The following is an 18,687-nucleotide window of genomic DNA, read 5'->3' as shown; positions in this document are numbered from 1 at the left end:
ATTTTTGCTTAACACAATACGATGCTGGTAATTTCAGAAACAATGCTTTAGAGGGAAAGTAGAAGACAATATTCATATTGAATCAACAACTCCAGAAAAATAAAAATCCTCTGAGAACTTTCCAAATACATTTCTGTATTCATCACTGTAAACAAAACTGCCTTTGTGGATTTCTTCCTAAATTCTACCTCTATTTTCCCCTCTACTTCATGAGAACTACCAGTACAAAAAATGATTCATCGTAAATCCAGTATTCCTTTAGTAAAAGGAAACTGCTTTCGGTGCACTCAACTACTAATTTAAAGATATGATTTTTCAGGGCAAACATATATCAGTATGCATTACTCAGTTTTGATAGGTAATGATTGTTTACCTTACTGCTTAGAGTTTCAGATGTTAATCTAATGAAAAAATTTACTGGTAACTAGCTTTTTAACTTTGCGATGATGAAAAGCCTGTATTAATTTAACCTACAGATTTCATTTGTTCTGAACAGGAAAAACAATATAAATCACTTTTAAAATCATTAAATCCTGACTTAAATTAATAAAGTCATAATTAGGGCATTATGCTGTGTTTGTTATGGAAGTGGCAGGGCGAGCTGCTTTAATTACTGTCTGTAATAAAAGGAGCAGAGTGCGTACTGTGCCCCAATCAGCGCTGTCAGCCACGACTGAGCTGAGCTGCAAACTCATCAAGTGAGCTGGCAGCAGGCTACAGAGTAAAGGACAATCATGTCTGCAGAGGCCACTTGCTGATAGAAATAGAAGAAACAGATTCAGACAATCCAAGGTACTAGCCCCAATTACTTAACATTTTGATGATATTTTAATACATGTTAACTCTGTTGGTAATAGGCAATCTTAAAAAAACCCTAACACTTTAGTAGCTTTTGACTGCCTCTCTTCATGGCTCTTGCCTCCAATATCTGGATCAAAATACTTTTAACATTACATAATTTAGGGAAAAATCAGTTACATAATGCCAGGATATAGAAGAACTTAATTCTACCTCTCAGCAAAATTGCTATATAAGGTTATTGAGTGTTTTATAAAGTGGCATTGTAACTGTTCAGCCTTCCAAGGTTATGCTAATACATTCTGCTGGTCACCTAAATATTCAACAAAAGTTATAATAAAAGAAGTCAGTTTACACATACCATATATATCATCTGAACGTATGGTAATGGGTAATGTCTCTCAAAAGCAAATGTCAGTATGAACATTATTCAATGTGATTGTTGTCACAGGAAAAAAGAATTGTAGGATCTACAATTCACGCCTGCTACTCATCATAATCAAACCACATACATACATACCTCTTTAAAACTCTAGCCACTTTTCTTACAACTTCTCTTTTGGCCTTTGATTTCCTATTAATTTCATCTTCACTAGAAGAACTACCAGAATTGTCCGCACTGCTGCTCCCTTGCATGCAATCCTTTTTTTCTTGTTCACTGTCAGATTCACTCTCTACAATGCAAAACAAAAATAAAAAAACTTGTAATCAATACAAGTCTAATTAAAAGTGAATAACTGTACTAATTGTAACTACACTAATCATCATAATAAAGAAACTTCATATTTAAACCGGTGGTGGCCAACCTTTTATGGCATGCGCCATCTTTAGGCTTTTTGTATCTTGGGCGTGGCACTCAAGCCATCCTTTCTCCTAACACTAATTGGCTTTATCAGGCCACAATCTTTGAATGAACTAATGGGGAACTCTCCATGGGGAACTAATGGGGGACTCTCCCCCCCAACTGCAGTGAGATGACTGGGTGATAAACACTCTACCCCCCCAAACTGCAAGCAGCAAGGCGATTGATAGCTACACACCTTCTATTCCCCCCCCCCCACAATTGGAGGAAAGGGGAGAAGAGAGAGTGTGGGTAGCTTCCAATTGACCTCACTGCTTGCTGCTGCACCTTATCAAATTTTGCAATCTGCAAAACCCTTTAAAGTTAAAGGGGCTTTATCAGCCCAAACAGCAGCTGATAGACACAGGTCGAAAGCAGCAAGCAGTGAGGAGATACACACATTCTCTCTCTCCCTCTCCTAAACTGCAAGCATCAAACAGTGAAGTGATTGGGAGCTCCAAATTCCCCTCCCCACACTGCACAAACACAACACTAAGAAGTGAAGGGAATTCTCTGAACTGCTACTTAAAGTCTGTGCAGCATGTCTAACTTATCAATAAAACAGATTCTACAAACGCACTGTCCACTCATACTTTTACTTCTTGCTGGCTGAGGACTAAGGTCATCAAGAATAAAGTACATGAGATTTTAATTTTCCTTGCAAGTATTCCTGGATTATAAACTGAGCTCCAAACTCCAATGATTGATATTTTAAAAAGAACAGCAGAAGAACTGTATTTTCTCAGGACAGGTGCAATCTAGTTAAAATTTCAGAGTTTTTGAGCAGGTTTCTAGCCACTGTACAGGAGAGGAAGCAAATTAGCCCTGACCTCCTATGTCCCCTAGCCCCACTCCTCTGCTCTAACATAGTATCCATCTTCCATACTAAAGCATTTAGTCTGTTCTTGAGCACACTTCTAGGGAAGACAATTGAATGGGGAATTAAAACATTCATTTTGTAATTGGTTAGAAAATACTTCTAATATCTAACTTGAAGGTATACTTACCACGTTTCTGTCCATTGCACTTAGTTATCTTAAGCAGTTTTTCTCTTTTATCCTCAGTTTTCACAAGAATAATCCAACTAAATTAGAAAACATGCCTGCCTGTCTGTGTATATTTGTGCACGAGTACACACCAAGGTGAGTCATTAAGTTCAAATGATGGAGTTAAATTTTGCTCAGTGGGGTAAGTTGAAGAATAAGAAAAGGGGTATATAGTATTACATATTTTAAAAGTGTTTACCACATATTGTTATTCTTTTGTTTTTTAAAAAGATGTAATGAATTACATAAGTAATGTAGTCTACGAGAAACTTATTTCATGTGCTACACCACTACTAGTACATACCAGCAAGTCCTCAGTAAGAATAAATGAAAGTGACAATGCCCATACTGTCCCATTGCCAGAGCTGGCAACTCACCTGGTGCCCTGGTGACCTCTGGAATGGGGAGATGACCAGAGCCCTAGATGAGATTGCTCCTGAGTGTCCTCTACCCAGCCACAGAGTAAGAGCAGCTCCTTGGTTTTCTGGGAAGCTGCAGGCAATGACGCTGCAGAATGCGTCGGTCTATGTGGTTGCTGGGGCTCGTCGGTTCGACTCAGTCGGGCCACTGCTTTGGTGGCCACACTGGCTGCCAGTTAGTTTCCAGGCTGAATTCAAAGTGCGAGTTTTGACTTTTAAAGCCTTATACAGCGTGGGTCCAGGGTATTTGAGGGATCGCCTCCTTCCATACAATCCAACCCGTCCTCTCAGGTCATCAGAGGGGGCCCTGTGCCACCACCAGTAGAGGTGAGGGGGATGGTGGCAAGACATAGGGCTTTCTCGGTGGCGGCACCCCATCTGTGGAATTGCCTCCCTCTGGAATTGAGAATGGCTCCCTCTCTGGAGTCCATTTGGTGGGGTCTCATGACCTTTTTATTTAGAGAAGCTTTCAAATGCTGACATTGGGGGGCTAGCACTTTTTTATGAAACGTCTTGTGATCTGTGATCCAATTGTGTTTTATTGTTTTTGTGGTTTTAATAGTTTTAAGCAGTTTTTGGCATATTTAAATATTACTGTAAGACGCCTTGAGGGCCCTTAAGTGTGTGGAAAGGCGGGATATAAATCTCTTAAATAAATAAATAAAAATAAATGTTTCCACATTATAGATATACTGCTGCAGAGATACATATAAAGCTTCTACAGATTTGTTATTATTGAATATTTATATACTGCTTTTCAACAAGAGTAGTTCACAAAGCAGTTTACACAGTAAAATAAATCAAATTTTTCCAATTTTAAGTTTCTGCCTGGAACACCCTCTGAAGGGCCACTGACATGGAGGATTTCAGGTTCAAGTGGTGAAGTCTCACATACATTACAACTTCATGGAACCTTTGCAATGACCCAGGATGGTATAGTAATTCATGAGTTGGACTTAGACCTGGAACAGCCAAGTTTAAATACCTGCTCAGCCAGGAAGCTTCCTGGGTAACCTTAGGCCAGTCACTATCTCAGCCTCACCAACTTCAAAGGATTGTCATGAGAACAAAAGAAGTGGAAGGAACTATATATACCACCCTGAGCTACTTGAAAGAAGGGTGGTATAAAAAAATGAAAATAAATTTTAGTAACCACAACTACAAAGAATGATGATTTTAATCTATTTTGTTTCAGGTACAGAACATGCACCCACCTCCAAACCTCAGAGCTGTTATCCCACAATTAATATAGCAATTTAGAAGAGTAATTTCTTTGTATTTTAAGAATCAAAATACTGAAAGTTACTTGCAGAGTAATAGAGTGTTGTAGCAGAACTGGGGAGAGCAGGGTTCATATTCTCCCTCAAACCATGAAGTTAAGTGGCCCAGTCACTATCAATCAGCCTAACCTATATTACAGAGTTATTGTGAAGGAAGTGAATTGCATATATTGCCTGAAGGAAGGAAGAGTAGGTCAAAACAGTAACAACCACTTCTTCTGTGATGAGAGCACTGAGAAGGCACAAGCACTGAAAATGTCTCTAGGGCTGCAATCTTGTGGAAGTAAGCTTCTCAATTCAATTAATTTACTCCAACTTACTTCTAACGTATAAGGCTGGCTTTTATGTTAGAAGACTAAGAATATATTCTTCTCTGGTTGACCATGGACGCAGATCTTATTGGCGGGAACCAGGGACAGGACTTTTATGGTAGACCACCATATGATGGTGGTAGAGTTTTGAAATGAGTTTCTTAGGAAGATGAGTCAGACTTCTAACTATCCTACTTTTGAAAGTGTCCTTAACACCCTTCCCCACCAGACTCTTAACTAGTGTGTACACAGCTTATCACAGCTGACTCTTTCAAGGTAGATCTGTCTGCAAGATTCTTACTATGGTTTATGCTGAATTTTAAAAAATTTTTTATACTGCTAGACTTTATTGTTCTCCTGCTTTTATGTTCTGATGATTGTTTTATTGTGTATGTTGTTCACAACACTGTAAGGCTTTTATCCTTAAGAACCAGGACAGAAATCACTTAGATACGTACATACATATGTATGTCAATAAATAAACAAACAAATAAATGCAATCACACAGTGGGTATTATCTAATAACTGAAATCATTCAACTGAAGAATAGCTTCATGCGCTGAAAATACCGCAGACACTCACCTATAAGTCAACCCCACAGATAAGTCAAAGGCAGGTTTCGAGCCAACAATCATGGAATTTTCTATAACCCTCAGATACGTTGGGGGTTAAACTTAGGGGGGTGTCTGACTATAGTTTTGTCTGATTTTACCTGAGGCCAGATCCTGAAAAATAACCTACCACTAATTGTTACCTAAGAACTGTAGTCTCTAATTTACTAAAAACATAATAAAAAGATTATTTTTATTCTTTTTAAAATTCTGGTCTTCACCACCTTTTTGTAAACATTATCAGAGTAAGTGCACTGTAAACAACATACCAGTAGAACAGTGGTTCCCAGCCTGGTTTTCATGTACTCCCAGGGACACTCAACAGGTCCTGTAGGGATACTTGAAAAAGAATGGAATAATGGCAGAAAAAGGCAGGTCATGTTCCAGAATGCTTTGCAGGGACAGCCCAGCAAGGCAGGAAGGAAGGTAGCTAGTTGACTATGAAAGCCCCACCTGCTGCTTGAGAAACTTGGTGCCTGCCTGCCGCTTCAGAACTGAAACTGTTCAGAGTTGAAAGGCTCTGCCCTCTGATTGACCCGGAGACAAGGCGAAGTGATAACTGGAGTTTGATTACTCGGCAAAAATTTCACGTACTATACGTGAGTATCTGCGGTATACTAAAGGGGAAATACAACCTTTATTTGCAGATTGGAATATTTCTATATGAACACATACCACTGCTACTACTGCTAGAAGTATCCTCACTTTCCTCTTCTTCTTCTGACTCAGAGTAGAATTTTTCAATTGGTTTCTCTTTCTTTGCCTTCCCCAATATTGAAGTCCATTCTTTTGCCTGATCATAAATTTTAAATATTTACACAGTTAAGCTATAATAGATATTACAAACATTGTAATTATCAACTCTAAACAGGTACATTTTCTAATGGCATTTAGAGTAGACACAAAGCTAACCAGAAGCTTTTAACTATCAAGTGCCTTGTAGACTGCTGCCTCTAAGCAGACTAGCTATTTTAGAAGTATTTATGAGTATTTGGGTGGCAGTGATAAGGGGAAAATGCATCTACAATAATCTGCAATAAAAAACTGCAATAATCCAGGAGCAACCACAAATTATCTGCATGTTTAGAAATGCTGATAAACTACAAGGCATTCACATCAAACTGGGGAAAGCTAAATTAATATCTGGAGGTACTCATATGACAACAAATTGAAGCTGGTTAACACACACACACAGAGAGAGAGAGAGAGAGAGAGAGAGAGAGAGAGAGAGAGAGAGAATTGGCACAAGAACACAAGGAGTTTAAAGTATTCATCTATAGCAGAAAGGCCTTATCTGAATTACGGTACTTTGTTTATTGTAAGCCACTTGACATCTATGAGGACAGTGAAATATCTATTTTTTTACTAAATACATATAGGTAGGCAAATTCACAGCTCCCAAAATGATAACACATTATTTTGAAGTCAACATACCGACTCAATTACTTCTACATTTCTCACTGAAGGGTCAGGCGCAATCTCTGGCCAATTAGACAACTCCAGATAGCCACTGGCTTTCATGTTCAGAGAATGAGACAAAGTACCAAGCTGGAAGTGCTCCCTATCTGTTGGGGGACAGGAGAGGAAAAGAGGTGAAAAATATACAGACATGAGCTCTATATCACAAAGAGGAATCTTAATCAGGACCAAAGGTAATTGGCGTTACATTACTTCAAATGTCATGAAATAAATATAAACTAGGAAGCTCTTCATAGGTCAAAAAACTGATTCCAGTCCATAGATTACAATAATCTCCCCCATAATGGTCAATAAAAAAGCTAATCAGTCAGTGTGTTTAGAGGTGTTGCTCTGAAATGTAGCTTCTCTAAAAATTACTTTACTGTGAATATTAAGAATGACAGCACAGTTAAATAATTCATATACATGTCTTGGCACAAACACATCCAGAATTTTAATATTTTCCCTTCAGAAAGAGGGCAGATTTCAGGGTGTAAAAGAGAATTAAAATATCAATGTGTGGGAAAATTCAGAAAACTGATACAATGAAAATATGACTACTAATCAAGGTAATAGCATTTTTTAAACTGAGAAGGAAGCAAGGAGGGGGTACTGCAAAGCAAACAGACTTTTGCATTGCATAGGAGAAAAACACCAGTAATCTTGGTATATCAAACACATTTCAAAACTGGGAGGAACTTAAATAGTTTCTCAATTAAAGTCATAAGCGAAAGTCACTTGCGAAGTTACAAAGTTTTGAGACTGGCTAAAGAGTTTACAAAGACTATGACTGGTATAGGATATGGGTTTTTATTATTCAACACAAATTATAATGCATGCATTAAAAGTTATGCTTTTAAATCAATATGGACAACCAGATTTATAAGTAAATATCAGAAAAGCAGAGAACTTATGGTTCTTACCATTCCCTCTTAAGAGACAATCATATTGCTGATATACTCATTTTTAAACTGATTATTTAACAATATGAATTTTGGCAATCATCTCCCAAGATTTCAGATTTGCACATCTTCAATTAAAACTCAGTAGAAAATGTGACTGACGTACCTTTAAAAGGAGATTCAAGCAGTGGGGCAGGCTTCTGAGCCAGAAATATTTTTTTGGCATATTTGCTTAAAGCTCCACTCTTCTCGCTTGGAACAATAAGCTGCCTAATAAATCTTGTACGGTCCCTTATGTCGTAGCTTGGATCATACTTGCCGAGATTTAATATGTACTGGGTAAGCAATTTTGTCTGTGAAAAACAGGACAAGAAGAGAATACAAGTTATTTATGATTATTGATAACTCTGGATAAACATATTTAAAGAGGTAATAAAAATGAATGGTTATGTCAAACAAATGTTGTTCCATAGGGAATATGCATTTCTAAGCAGTAAATGGAATTTTGAAGCCAAAGCACATGTCCTCTTCTGTATTGGGGAGGTGAATGCTGAGTACTGAGAAGCAGCCATGTGCTAGATTATTAAACTGCTGAAGTGGAAAGAAAGGCATCATTAAAAAAATAATCATATATGGCAAACCCGCTGAAGGGCCTACGTGAGGATAATGAATGTGGAAATACAACTAAAAACATGGCACTCAAAACTTAATCGGAAAAATATGCAGGACATCAAAACATCAGAGGGTATTAGGAGGCTGGCAAACTGCTTCTGCTGAGGTGTGTTTTATGAAGAGATACTGTCCCTGGCATAAGCAGTGTCTGCACTCTGACTGCACTCAGTTACTTTACTCTGAATTATGACCCATTAAAGCAGACACATGAATCACTGAACTGGATTACTGCAAATTATTTGCAGTGCATTTAGCTGTTACTTTTTCATAAAAGCAAGCTGCTGATGCCCTCTAAAAAGAAGGATAAAAGACTTCTTCCATTTTTCCTCTCAGAGCTTAAAGCTTCTGGTAATACTGGTCATTTATTTATATACGTAAAAAGCAAGTTATATTATCACAGCTTTTTACAGCACAGCCATCTGATGCATGGGAATATTAATTATTAAAATTACTCAATGCATGTTACGTTTAAATTCTGAAAAACAGAAAACTGAAAATTTACAATCTGCTGAATCTATTTAACACTCTGTTATGCAAATGCATACAGAAAAACGCAACAGATACAAAGATCAAAGCACTGCATCAATTCAAAGTCAAATATTTATATTACTGTATTTCTCCAGCATAAGAAATGCTGCAGATATTATCTGAACAAATAAATATTATAAAGATGCAGCCTTTCAGCGGATAAAAACTAATCCGTGGTGTATAAAAGCATATTACTGTATTGCTCAAAACAATTTAAACTGAAAAAGCATAATCTCCTTGTATGAGTTTCGCTGTAGCTCTATGCATTTGTGACAATTATGCCTAAAGAATGTGAAATAATATACATCGCAAACTGATCATTTTTTTAGATAAAACATGTTATTGAAAAATTAATTTCAGTTTAACATACACTGCTTTATTAATATGCAATTCTACAAAATGTATAATTCTACAATTTTCCACAATGTTAGTCTCATTTTCGTTTTAACTACCAAAATATATTTAAAAGAGACAAGTTGCAAAGGATTCTGCCTCCTAACAAGCGGAGAACATTGGCAAGTAGGAAATTCCAGAAGCTTCCACAACTAAGAAACCAACAGAAGACTGCTGAAACAGCAATTACTAAACCTTTCAACTTTGCTCCAATTGCCAGTGGTACTGATGCTACTACTAGACAGTGTCAGGAGCCATTTTTGCCTACTTCTCTCACACTAAGGCATACCTGAGTTGCTATGGTGGGAAAATGCCCATTCTGAAGCAGAAGCATGAACTCTGGGTCAAATGTAGTGTTTGTTATGCTGATCAAATTACAGCACAGAGGCAGTTTGAATTGGGCTTTGACTGACTGTTGCAGTCATTTTCTAAAATGGCCACTCAGTAGATGTCTGATGAGATGTGTTTCGCCTAAATGTCAACCAAAATTCAATTCAAATATACCCCACACACTCACACTCCAAAAAATACAAGAACTAGAAATTAATTTCCCTGTCTTGTAAGCAGTACAGATGTTATCAAATGTCATATACAGTGGACCCTCACTTTACGATGGTAAAACATTCTGGAGACACCACTGTATTGTGAAAATATTGTAATGAGAATCCAAGTTATTTCCCTCTTGGAAAAGGTGATTTTATCCATTTTTGCCTGGCCCACAAGTGTACACATTTGGTCCCTGTTGCTTATATGCAATGTTGGGCAGAAATGGCCTAAAGGTGATACAAGATGCTCTCTCTACTTTGCTTGTTAGGGGTCATCATTACGTCAAAATGCTCCTATTGGGCTGAGACACTATTTCAAAAGCTTCCAGGCCTGCAGCTACATTCATTCCTCAATACACACTGGGAACTGTGTCGCTGCCTTCTCCCTTCCCTTGCCCTTAAAGGGCCAGGGGCTGAGACTCTCAGGCAGGGGGGACGCCCCAATTTGAGAACATCAGAGAGGGGGAATATTGTCAAATTGCCTCAGTATTTGGGTAGCCACATTCATGCTCCCAATACTAAAAAAAAAAAAAATCAGGGAGGTATACTCTGTCCACCACAATTCCCCATGAATTCAGTACTAAGTTGGCGGTGGCTGTCTTCGTTTGATACTGTTCTGACCTTCCCTTGTTAGTCAGAAAGGCCACCTCAGATTGCTTTCTTCTTGAATGCAATCAAAACACATCATTACATTATTTAGTGCCATTAAGCTCCAAAGATCAATTGAAAAAATAAATGGTAATGTCTATGGAAATTGTTCTATTTACAGACATGTGATTAATATGATTATTTAGGTTTGAACAAAGCTTCTTATAAAAGCTTTGGATAAATCAAGGAGTTGATCCATATAATTCCTGCTACTGCAATTTTTGCTGTGGTGTGCAAATCCTGAAATTTGTGTCAATGTGGACAACTTGCCAGGGTTGAAAGGGCCACTAGAATCCAGTACTGGTTATTTGACAACAACAGCTTCATGCTGTAGAAATGCACATATAATTTATGATATTGATTACACACATTCTCTTACAGGCAATTCATGCTACAATCCTGCACGGGCAATAGTTAGCTGCTTTGCAAGCACTCTGCTACTGACTTCTGAGTAAACGTGACTGGGGGCCCAATCCTATCCAATTTTCCACTGCTAGTGCAACCATGCCAGTGAGGCATGCACTGCATCCTGTGGTGGGGAGGCAGTTACAGAGGGCTCCTCAAGGTAAGGGAACATTTGTTCCCTTACCTCGGGGTTCCATTGCAGCTGCACTGGTGCTGGAAAGTTGGATAGCATTGGGCCCTGAATAATTCACAAAATAAAATATAGTGATTGTTATCCTTTTGGGGACAGGAAACCATTATATTTCACTGTGTAAACCTCTTTGTGAGCTTGTTGAAAAGCTTGTTGAAAAGCAGGATATACCTTCTTAATAATATGTGGATTTTTTTAAAAATACATTTTCGATCCAGTTGATTAATTCTGCAAGAACAGTGCCCGCAGCTATGGTGAGCTCACTCTGTAAGACCTCTTCCTTGCATCGCGCAATCATTTCCCTCTCCTCAGTCTTCACCAAGGAGCCTTTCCTCTGTTAATGCTTTCTGTGAAGTCCTGAGAAATAGTGCTGTATCTCTGTTATTTCACAACTAGTCAGGACCAAATTTTGGAAGGTAGTGGATGCATATCTCTACTAGGCCCATACCAAATTTCTGTAAGTTTAGACAAGTTGTTTATTTATTGAAAACTAGTAGTGTCGCTAGAAGGGTGTGGGCCATACAAGGTGACACACACAGGATGGTGACACCACTACTCACCAAAAAAATTTAAATCTTGGTATTTTTGAATAATCCCATCATGTGTTACATATCAATCGATGTGTAATTTCATATAGAATGCAAAGAAACAAACTGCATTGAAATCTCTCTATTCCATCAAAAGTTATAACTAAAAAAAGCGGAGGCGGAACAATGGTACATCACCACACCCACTACCTGGATGCTGCCCTGCCCACTGCATAGGAGGAGGACCATCTTAGGGGTCACATGCTGGCCTCCTGCACCGGGGGACACAAACCCTAGACACCACTGTTGAGAACAACAGCATGCTCAGATTTGAAAGCACTGTACCTTAATTATTTCTCAAGAAATCTGATCAAATCAACAAAAGTACCATTAACTCAGGCTGCTCTCAGTGAGTAGCATCCATGTCTGCTGAGGACACACAAAAGATCTAAACTTTTGGGCTAGTGGTTCCCAAACCTTTTAGCACCAGGACCCACTTTTTAAAATGATACTCTATCAGGAGCCACCAACTTTACAAGACTAGAAAACATTTGACCTTACCAACTGCTCAAGCTTCTGTTTTCAACTTTTTTACTATGGTGAAAGGGGCATATTCTGGGGCATTTGTTGAGCTCCAGGTTCATGAATTAGATCAGAACCATTCTGGTATTCTTGCATTCCTCTTTGCCTGGCCTTCAATAGGAGCACGGCATGGTTGCCTACTCATGAGTAAACACCACGTGTGGCTCAGTTTCGCTTTCAGTAGGGCTCAATACCTTTTCTTTGTCTGCTGGGGGGATATTGATTGTTTTTTGAGTCCTGTGTTCATTGGATTGGAACCATTCTAGTGATGTTGCATTCCTCTCAGCCTGCCCTTTGAAATGGACTGAGGCACATTACCCACTCATGAGTAAATACAAACATGCAGCTCAGTTTCTATTGGACTCCTGCATTTTCCTTGGCAGCTTTCAGCTTGTCAGTTTCACAATCCACCAACAATCAGATCCCACAGTTTGGGAACCACTGTTTTAATCAATGGTGATACAGCTGATTCCTACTTTACTATGAAGTGTGTCCAGAAAGTAATGAGAATGAAGTTCCTATGCTTGAGAAGGGCTCTGTGGAGAAACTGGCCAAGGTCACTTGGGGTGGAGTGCCAGGTACATGATAGAACACTGATCAGTTGCATTCCAGCCCTGTCAGAGTAGAGACATTCTTTTTTGTGACACTCTGTTCAAGTGCCTCATATTAAGGAAAATGCAAGTGAGTTTAGAACAGTGGTAAGTGATAAAATTTTCTGTGAAATTGGGTAAAAGTGCATCAGCAACTTTGGAAATGGTGAGGAAAGCTTATGGAGAAACTATGCTATCATCTGCACAAGTTCTTGGTTGCTTGAGACAAAGAGCTTTTCGTGTGTGTCCTGAGATCAGCTCAACTTGGATTTTTCATCACGACAATGCAGCGAGTCACAGCGCTTTGGCTGTCAGAGAGTTTGGGGTTGAAAAACACATCACAGTGCTTCCCCATCCACCCTACAGCCCCATTTTGGCTCCCTGCAACTTTTTCAGATTCCCAAAAATGAAGAATGTTTTGAAAAGACACCATTTTGGTAGTGTGGATAACTTCCAAAGAGCCAGTACGCAGGCTCTAAACGACATCCCACTTGAAGACTTCCAGGGATGCTATGAAGAATGGAAAAATCGATGGGAGCATTGTATACACTCATAAGGTGCATATTTTGAAGGAGACAATGTTCAATTGTAAAATTTTTCAATAAAAGGATTTTTAAAATATTCTCATTACTTCCTGGACATACCTCATATTTCTCATCTACTGGTTCAGTTTTCCTGCTATTAAGTGATTCAGGCCCAAATCCTAACCAAGTTTCCAGCACTGACATAGCTGTACCAATGGGACGTGTGCTGCATCTTGCAGTTGGGTGGCACTCACGGAGGCCTCATCAAATTAAGGGAATGTTTGTTCCCTTACGTCAGAGCTGTATTGCCCTTATGTTGGTGCTGGAAAGTGGGATAGGACTGTGCCCTCAGTATGCTTATAAGCCAGACACTGTCCTGGAAACTGTTCCTGTCAGAAAACTGAACTGCCACGCTACTATAGCCATGCAAATTTTAGTGTTGCTGATGCAATTATAATACTCTGTCAGCTCATGCCAAACAAACTCTAACAAGTGATATTCTAATTATTACATTTTATTTCTTCCACTTTGGACCATTTTCATAAAATTTCTACATATACCCATCTCTTAAATCTGGGCTCTCCAGACTCTGGCCCATGGGCCAGATCCAGCATCCTGTCTAATCCCTCCCCCACATAAACAGTACTTACCATTCCATGGTGGAGTCTCTGCAAAACAGCTCTGTTTGCCCCCAGTGTTTATGTCGGCCAGCCACGACCGGGTTCTGTTCGCTCCCAGTCTTCATGCCACCCAGCCACGACCGGGTTCTGTTCGCTCCCAGTCTTCATGCCACCCAGCCGCATCTGCCCAGAAATCCTGCTGGGACACTGGAACCCAGATGTGGCTGGTTGGCGTGAAGACTGGGGGCAAACATAAGGGCTTTGCAGAGGCTCCCAGGCAGAACAGTAAGCACCACCAGTGCCAAAGAAGCCTTTGCTGGTGTGCAACAGTCTCCACTTTGGAGAACATTCTCTTAAACAGTAGTTTTGAAAAATAACCACTGCTGTCAAGGTCAAATTCAAGTTGTTGCTAAACTCTTGTTTGGATCAGCTTAATGGGGCGGGGGGCTTCTTATGTCTTAGAGTTTACTTTTTCCTCTTTGACAGATTTATTCCAAGAGTGACTTTAGATATTGTGATAAAATTTTGAGACAAGGAAAACAGCAAGGAATGGGGGGGAAAAGCAGAGTGATATGAGCATGACTAACTTCAAAGCACTACATTGCATATGCAAAGTGTTTTCCATGCCCCTTCAGTTTGAGTTAGTCACCCCAGCCTAAGCAGATTTGTTGTCTAGTTTCTTTAACCGTACCTGTTTTGAGTTGGTTAAATACAATTTTGCTCCAAGATTTAAAATTTGGAGCTTTACAAGGTCATCTTCAGTTGTGAAGCTCTTTGCCATTTTTCTGAGAACATCAGGGGCTACTTTTGGAACTCGTTCACAATATTCTCCAGTAAGCCAAAGAATACTGGCCCTTGCCACAGGGACCTTAAAAGAAAAAATGAGTTAATACCACATTATGCAGTTGGAAATACGTAATTTTTTCTTGCTTCTCTAATAGTACGTAACTAAAAAAACAACAATTATTTGACAGGAAACTCTATATATTCAGACAAGTTAGTAGTTAATAAATGCATAATTAGAGCATTACAAGGCACACATGAGATTCAAATATCTGAACATACAAAGTAGTTGCCTCTTCCCAAGAGATCCCAGTCCACTAGTGGACATCTTTTCATTAAGGTGATTGGAACAACTACAGGGTTTATTTGTCTTTCGTTTTTTTAATCATTCTAATATATAAATGGGAGAGTCTACAGGTAAAAGTCTGGGTAGGAAACAGGGAAACAAGCAAGACTACTCACTTGACTGGGAACAGTCTCTTCATTTTTGAAGGGGATTTCTTACAATATCACTGCTGGGTTAGCACAAAAGCTTCATAATTATTTCATCTGGTTTCTGACAATGGGCATTTTAATTATTTACTTATTGAATTTATACTCTGCCTCTCTCCTGGTAAGGGCACCCAAGACAACTTTTTAGGCAATGTTTCACAAGAGGCTGTAATTGCAGAAGCGCTATATTTCAGGTCACAGGAGAATCAAGTTTAGCGCCCAATTTTATAAAAAAAGATACCCTATGCACGACAGATCATTAACCTCTAGAACAGCACCAGCTACGAATGGCACACATGTTTAAATTGTGGTTGACAGTTGCTCATAAAACCATACAACAGTAGTTCTCAAAGTCCTAATTGGGCTTTGGGAGCCCTGTAAGTCTTTGCATGGTGGGGGGAGGAGAGGACAGCAACACAATTGCCACGATTGTACTGCTGTCTGGCAGGGAGGGGCTTTTTCACTTACCAGGGGTCACTATGGCTGTCCGGAGGGTCTGGGGAGCCTGCGTCCCTCTCTGCAGCCCTCCCATCAGCTTCAAAATCTTAAATAAAGAATAAAAAACCGACTTCCTGTTTGGGGATGAAAACCAGGAGTGAGTTTTTTCTCCTTTTTTCAAGAATTTGAAGCTGCCAGAGGGCTGCCGAGGGGGTTGCAGGCTCCCCAGACCCTCTGGAGAGCCATAGCAACCCCTTAGTAAGTTAACAGAAACTCTTCCCTGCCTGGAAACAGCATGATTGTAGAGATCGTGTTGCTGCTGGTTTCTTTTCTTGCTCCCCTGGTGGGTCGCAACCCACTAATTTGGGAACCACTGCCATAAAGGAAGGGTATATCCTATCTGCATATGCTTTAAGCCAGTAGTTCCCAACCTGTGAGCCATGGCTTCCTGGACAGCCACAGAAGCAAGCCAGGGGAGCCATGGAATCCTCGTGAAAAACCAGCCATCCTATACGACTGTAGAATGGGAAGCTGTAGCCAATGGCCCAATAGGTCAAACGGGCCCCTCGACAAAAAAATTCAGAAACACTGTTTTAAGGGGAAAAAACCTCCTCACATCTCAAAAACAAATTGATTTTTCCATTGTAAATTGAGACTATGCACTCAACCTCTGCAGTGCTTAAAAATATGCTGCCCACAATTTTTTAAATACATGTCATGTCTCATCATCCACTGATTTGGCATCCACTGATTTTTTCCCCCTTTTTTAGATTTTATTTTAAAAAAACAAAAAAGAAACAAATATAAACTCAGAAAAGAAGAAATAGAAAAAACAAAAGAATAGAAATAAAAGTAAAAGCAGACATTGAAAGTTGTGTATGTAAGTGCAGAGTTCTCAATCTACATTTCTTTGTTCTTCTACCAAATCATATAACACATTAGGTATCATATCTTAAAGGATCTATTGATTATTTCTAAGATATATTTTTCGACAAAACCAAATAAAAAAATTTATCTATATATCAATTAACTACTCACTGAATCTATAATTCATTACATCCATTTTCCCCTTCGTGCGCAGGAAGTCCATGAATGGCTTCCAATTGTCCATAAAAGTCTTTACTTACTTTTCTTTAAGAAAAATTGTAAGTTTGTCTATTTCAGCTAAGTCTTTACCCACCCTTCTTCAACTGAAGGTATCTCTGGAACCTTCCAATACTTAGCATACAATATTCTTGCTGTAGTTGTCATATAAAAATATAATTTCAAAGTCTTTCTGAATCCAATTATTGAATATTCCCAAGAGAAAAGTTTTTGGTTTCATTTGCAGAAACCAATTGCATTTGCTGGTGTATCAAAGTCCAATATTTTTCGCTTTGGTACGTGTCCACAACATATGATAAAATGATCCCTTTTGTTGTTCACATTTCCAAGGGATCCACTGATTTGACTCACCACTGATACCAGGGTCCACCTTTAAATGCTTTCTCTCAAGGAAAAAAGCGCCAAATTCCTATTTCCTACCGCTGTGCTGTTAAACGGCACTGGTTGCAAACTTCTTGGGATTAAAGATAGCTTTAAATACCTGCCTCCAGGTTTCTTGCTCCTCCATTGTCGCCCCAGAATACATCAGTATAGACACTATACTCCATTCAGCCATAATTTCATTCCATTAGATTCCATTATTCACTCCATCCAGTGGATGAATGCGGTATAGCATCTATACCAGGGGTGCCCAAACCCCGGCCCTGGGACCAAATGCGGCCCTCAGGGAGCCCCCAGTCTCCAATGAGCCTCTGGCCCTCCAGGGATTTGTTGCAGCCCGCACTGGCCCGACACAACTGCTCTCAGCGTGAAGGCAACTGTTTGACCTCTTTGCATAAGCTGTGGGATGAGGGCTTCCTCCACTTCTTGCTGTTTCATGCCTGTGATGCAGCAGTGGCAGCAAAGGAAAGGTCAGCCTTGCTTTGTGCAAGGCCTTTTATAGGCCTTGAGCTATTGCACGACCTTCATTCATTTATTTAAGTTCATCTTTAATATAATCATTTATGTAAACTTATGTAAATTTATTCAAATTTTAAATGTAAATGAATTCTTTCCTCAGCCCCTGACGCAGTGTCAGAGAGATGATGTGGCCCTCCTGCCAAAAACTTTGGACACTCCTGATCTATACCAATGCATTCTGAGGTAGCAATGGAGAAGCAAGAATCCTGGAAGTGAGGTTCTTAAAGTCATTTTTCCACTGAGGGTTCCAGAACGGAAAAAGCACTAAACAATAGCACTAAACAGTTCCGGCAAAGGAAATAGCACTAAACATTCACATCCCCTCCCCCCCCCGGAACTTACCACAGTACTACAGGTAGTAAAGAGGTAGTATTCTTGAGTGTGTGGTAAGATTGCTCTGATACTTTTAATGTCACCCCAAAACTATGTTGACATGTTCAGTCTTTTCTACCTGCCATACTCATAGTTACCTGATAACTGGGAAAAGAGGTGCTTTTAAAAGTTATGCTCCCCTTATATTTAGCAGACAGAGAGTAACTATCCCTCCTGATTCCAGCACAGCATCTTTTCTAGTGGCTGGTTGCTGGTGCTTCTTCTGAATATTTTAATTGTGAGCCCTTTAGGGACAGTGAACCATTTATTTATATGATTTTGCTTTGTGAACATTTTTTAAAAAAATATATAAATTTTTTAAATTATAATGATAATAAACTCTTTTCACCAATGTTACTGTAGTATGTTAAAAAAACCTGCATCCTCTACATTTTTTTTTTTTGCTATTCTATATATAACCCTTTGAATTCCTTATTGTTAAAATTTAAATGTACTGTAGACTCAGCTCTCTCATTAGAAATATCTTTGAGTTCTTAACATATCAAGAGCTCTCTACCCAGCCAAGTTTATCATTCCCAGCTGGAGGATTTAATGGAATTTAGTCAAAAGAATACACTAAAGCTGCAAACCCAGAATATGCTTTATTAGGGAGTAAGCACTATTTAATAATGTGGGACTTTCTTCTGAGTAAATATGTTTAGAATTTTGCTGTTAAGGGTGCTCAAGTGCTTACCATTAATACTGATG

General features: G+C 39.1%; 1 protein-coding gene across 2 annotated transcripts in view; it reads right to left on the bottom strand.

Moving 5' to 3' along the window:
• Positions 1–18,687, bottom strand: part of AP3B1 (adaptor related protein complex 3 subunit beta 1) — a 214,257-nt gene that overhangs the window by 92,829 nt on the left and 102,741 nt on the right. For both annotated transcript variants that reach the window (XM_066614924.1, XM_066614925.1), the window contains 5 exons: positions 14,582–14,758; positions 7,833–8,019; positions 6,741–6,871; positions 5,982–6,099; positions 1,319–1,472 (listed from right to left, as the gene is read on the bottom strand). In XM_066614924.1, coding sequence (XP_066471021.1) covers positions 1,319–1,472; positions 5,982–6,099; positions 6,741–6,871; positions 7,833–8,019; positions 14,582–14,758 — 767 coding nt within the window. The remainder of the gene's footprint in view (positions 1–1,318; positions 1,473–5,981; positions 6,100–6,740; positions 6,872–7,832; positions 8,020–14,581; positions 14,759–18,687) is intronic.

The sequence above is a fragment of the Tiliqua scincoides genome, chromosome 2 (assembly GCF_035046505.1).
Source record: "Tiliqua scincoides isolate rTilSci1 chromosome 2, rTilSci1.hap2, whole genome shotgun sequence".
Lineage (NCBI taxonomy): Eukaryota > Metazoa > Chordata > Lepidosauria > Squamata > Scincidae > Tiliqua > Tiliqua scincoides.
Note: the sequence above shows the minus strand (reverse complement) of the source record. Positions and strands in the feature narration are given on the sequence as shown.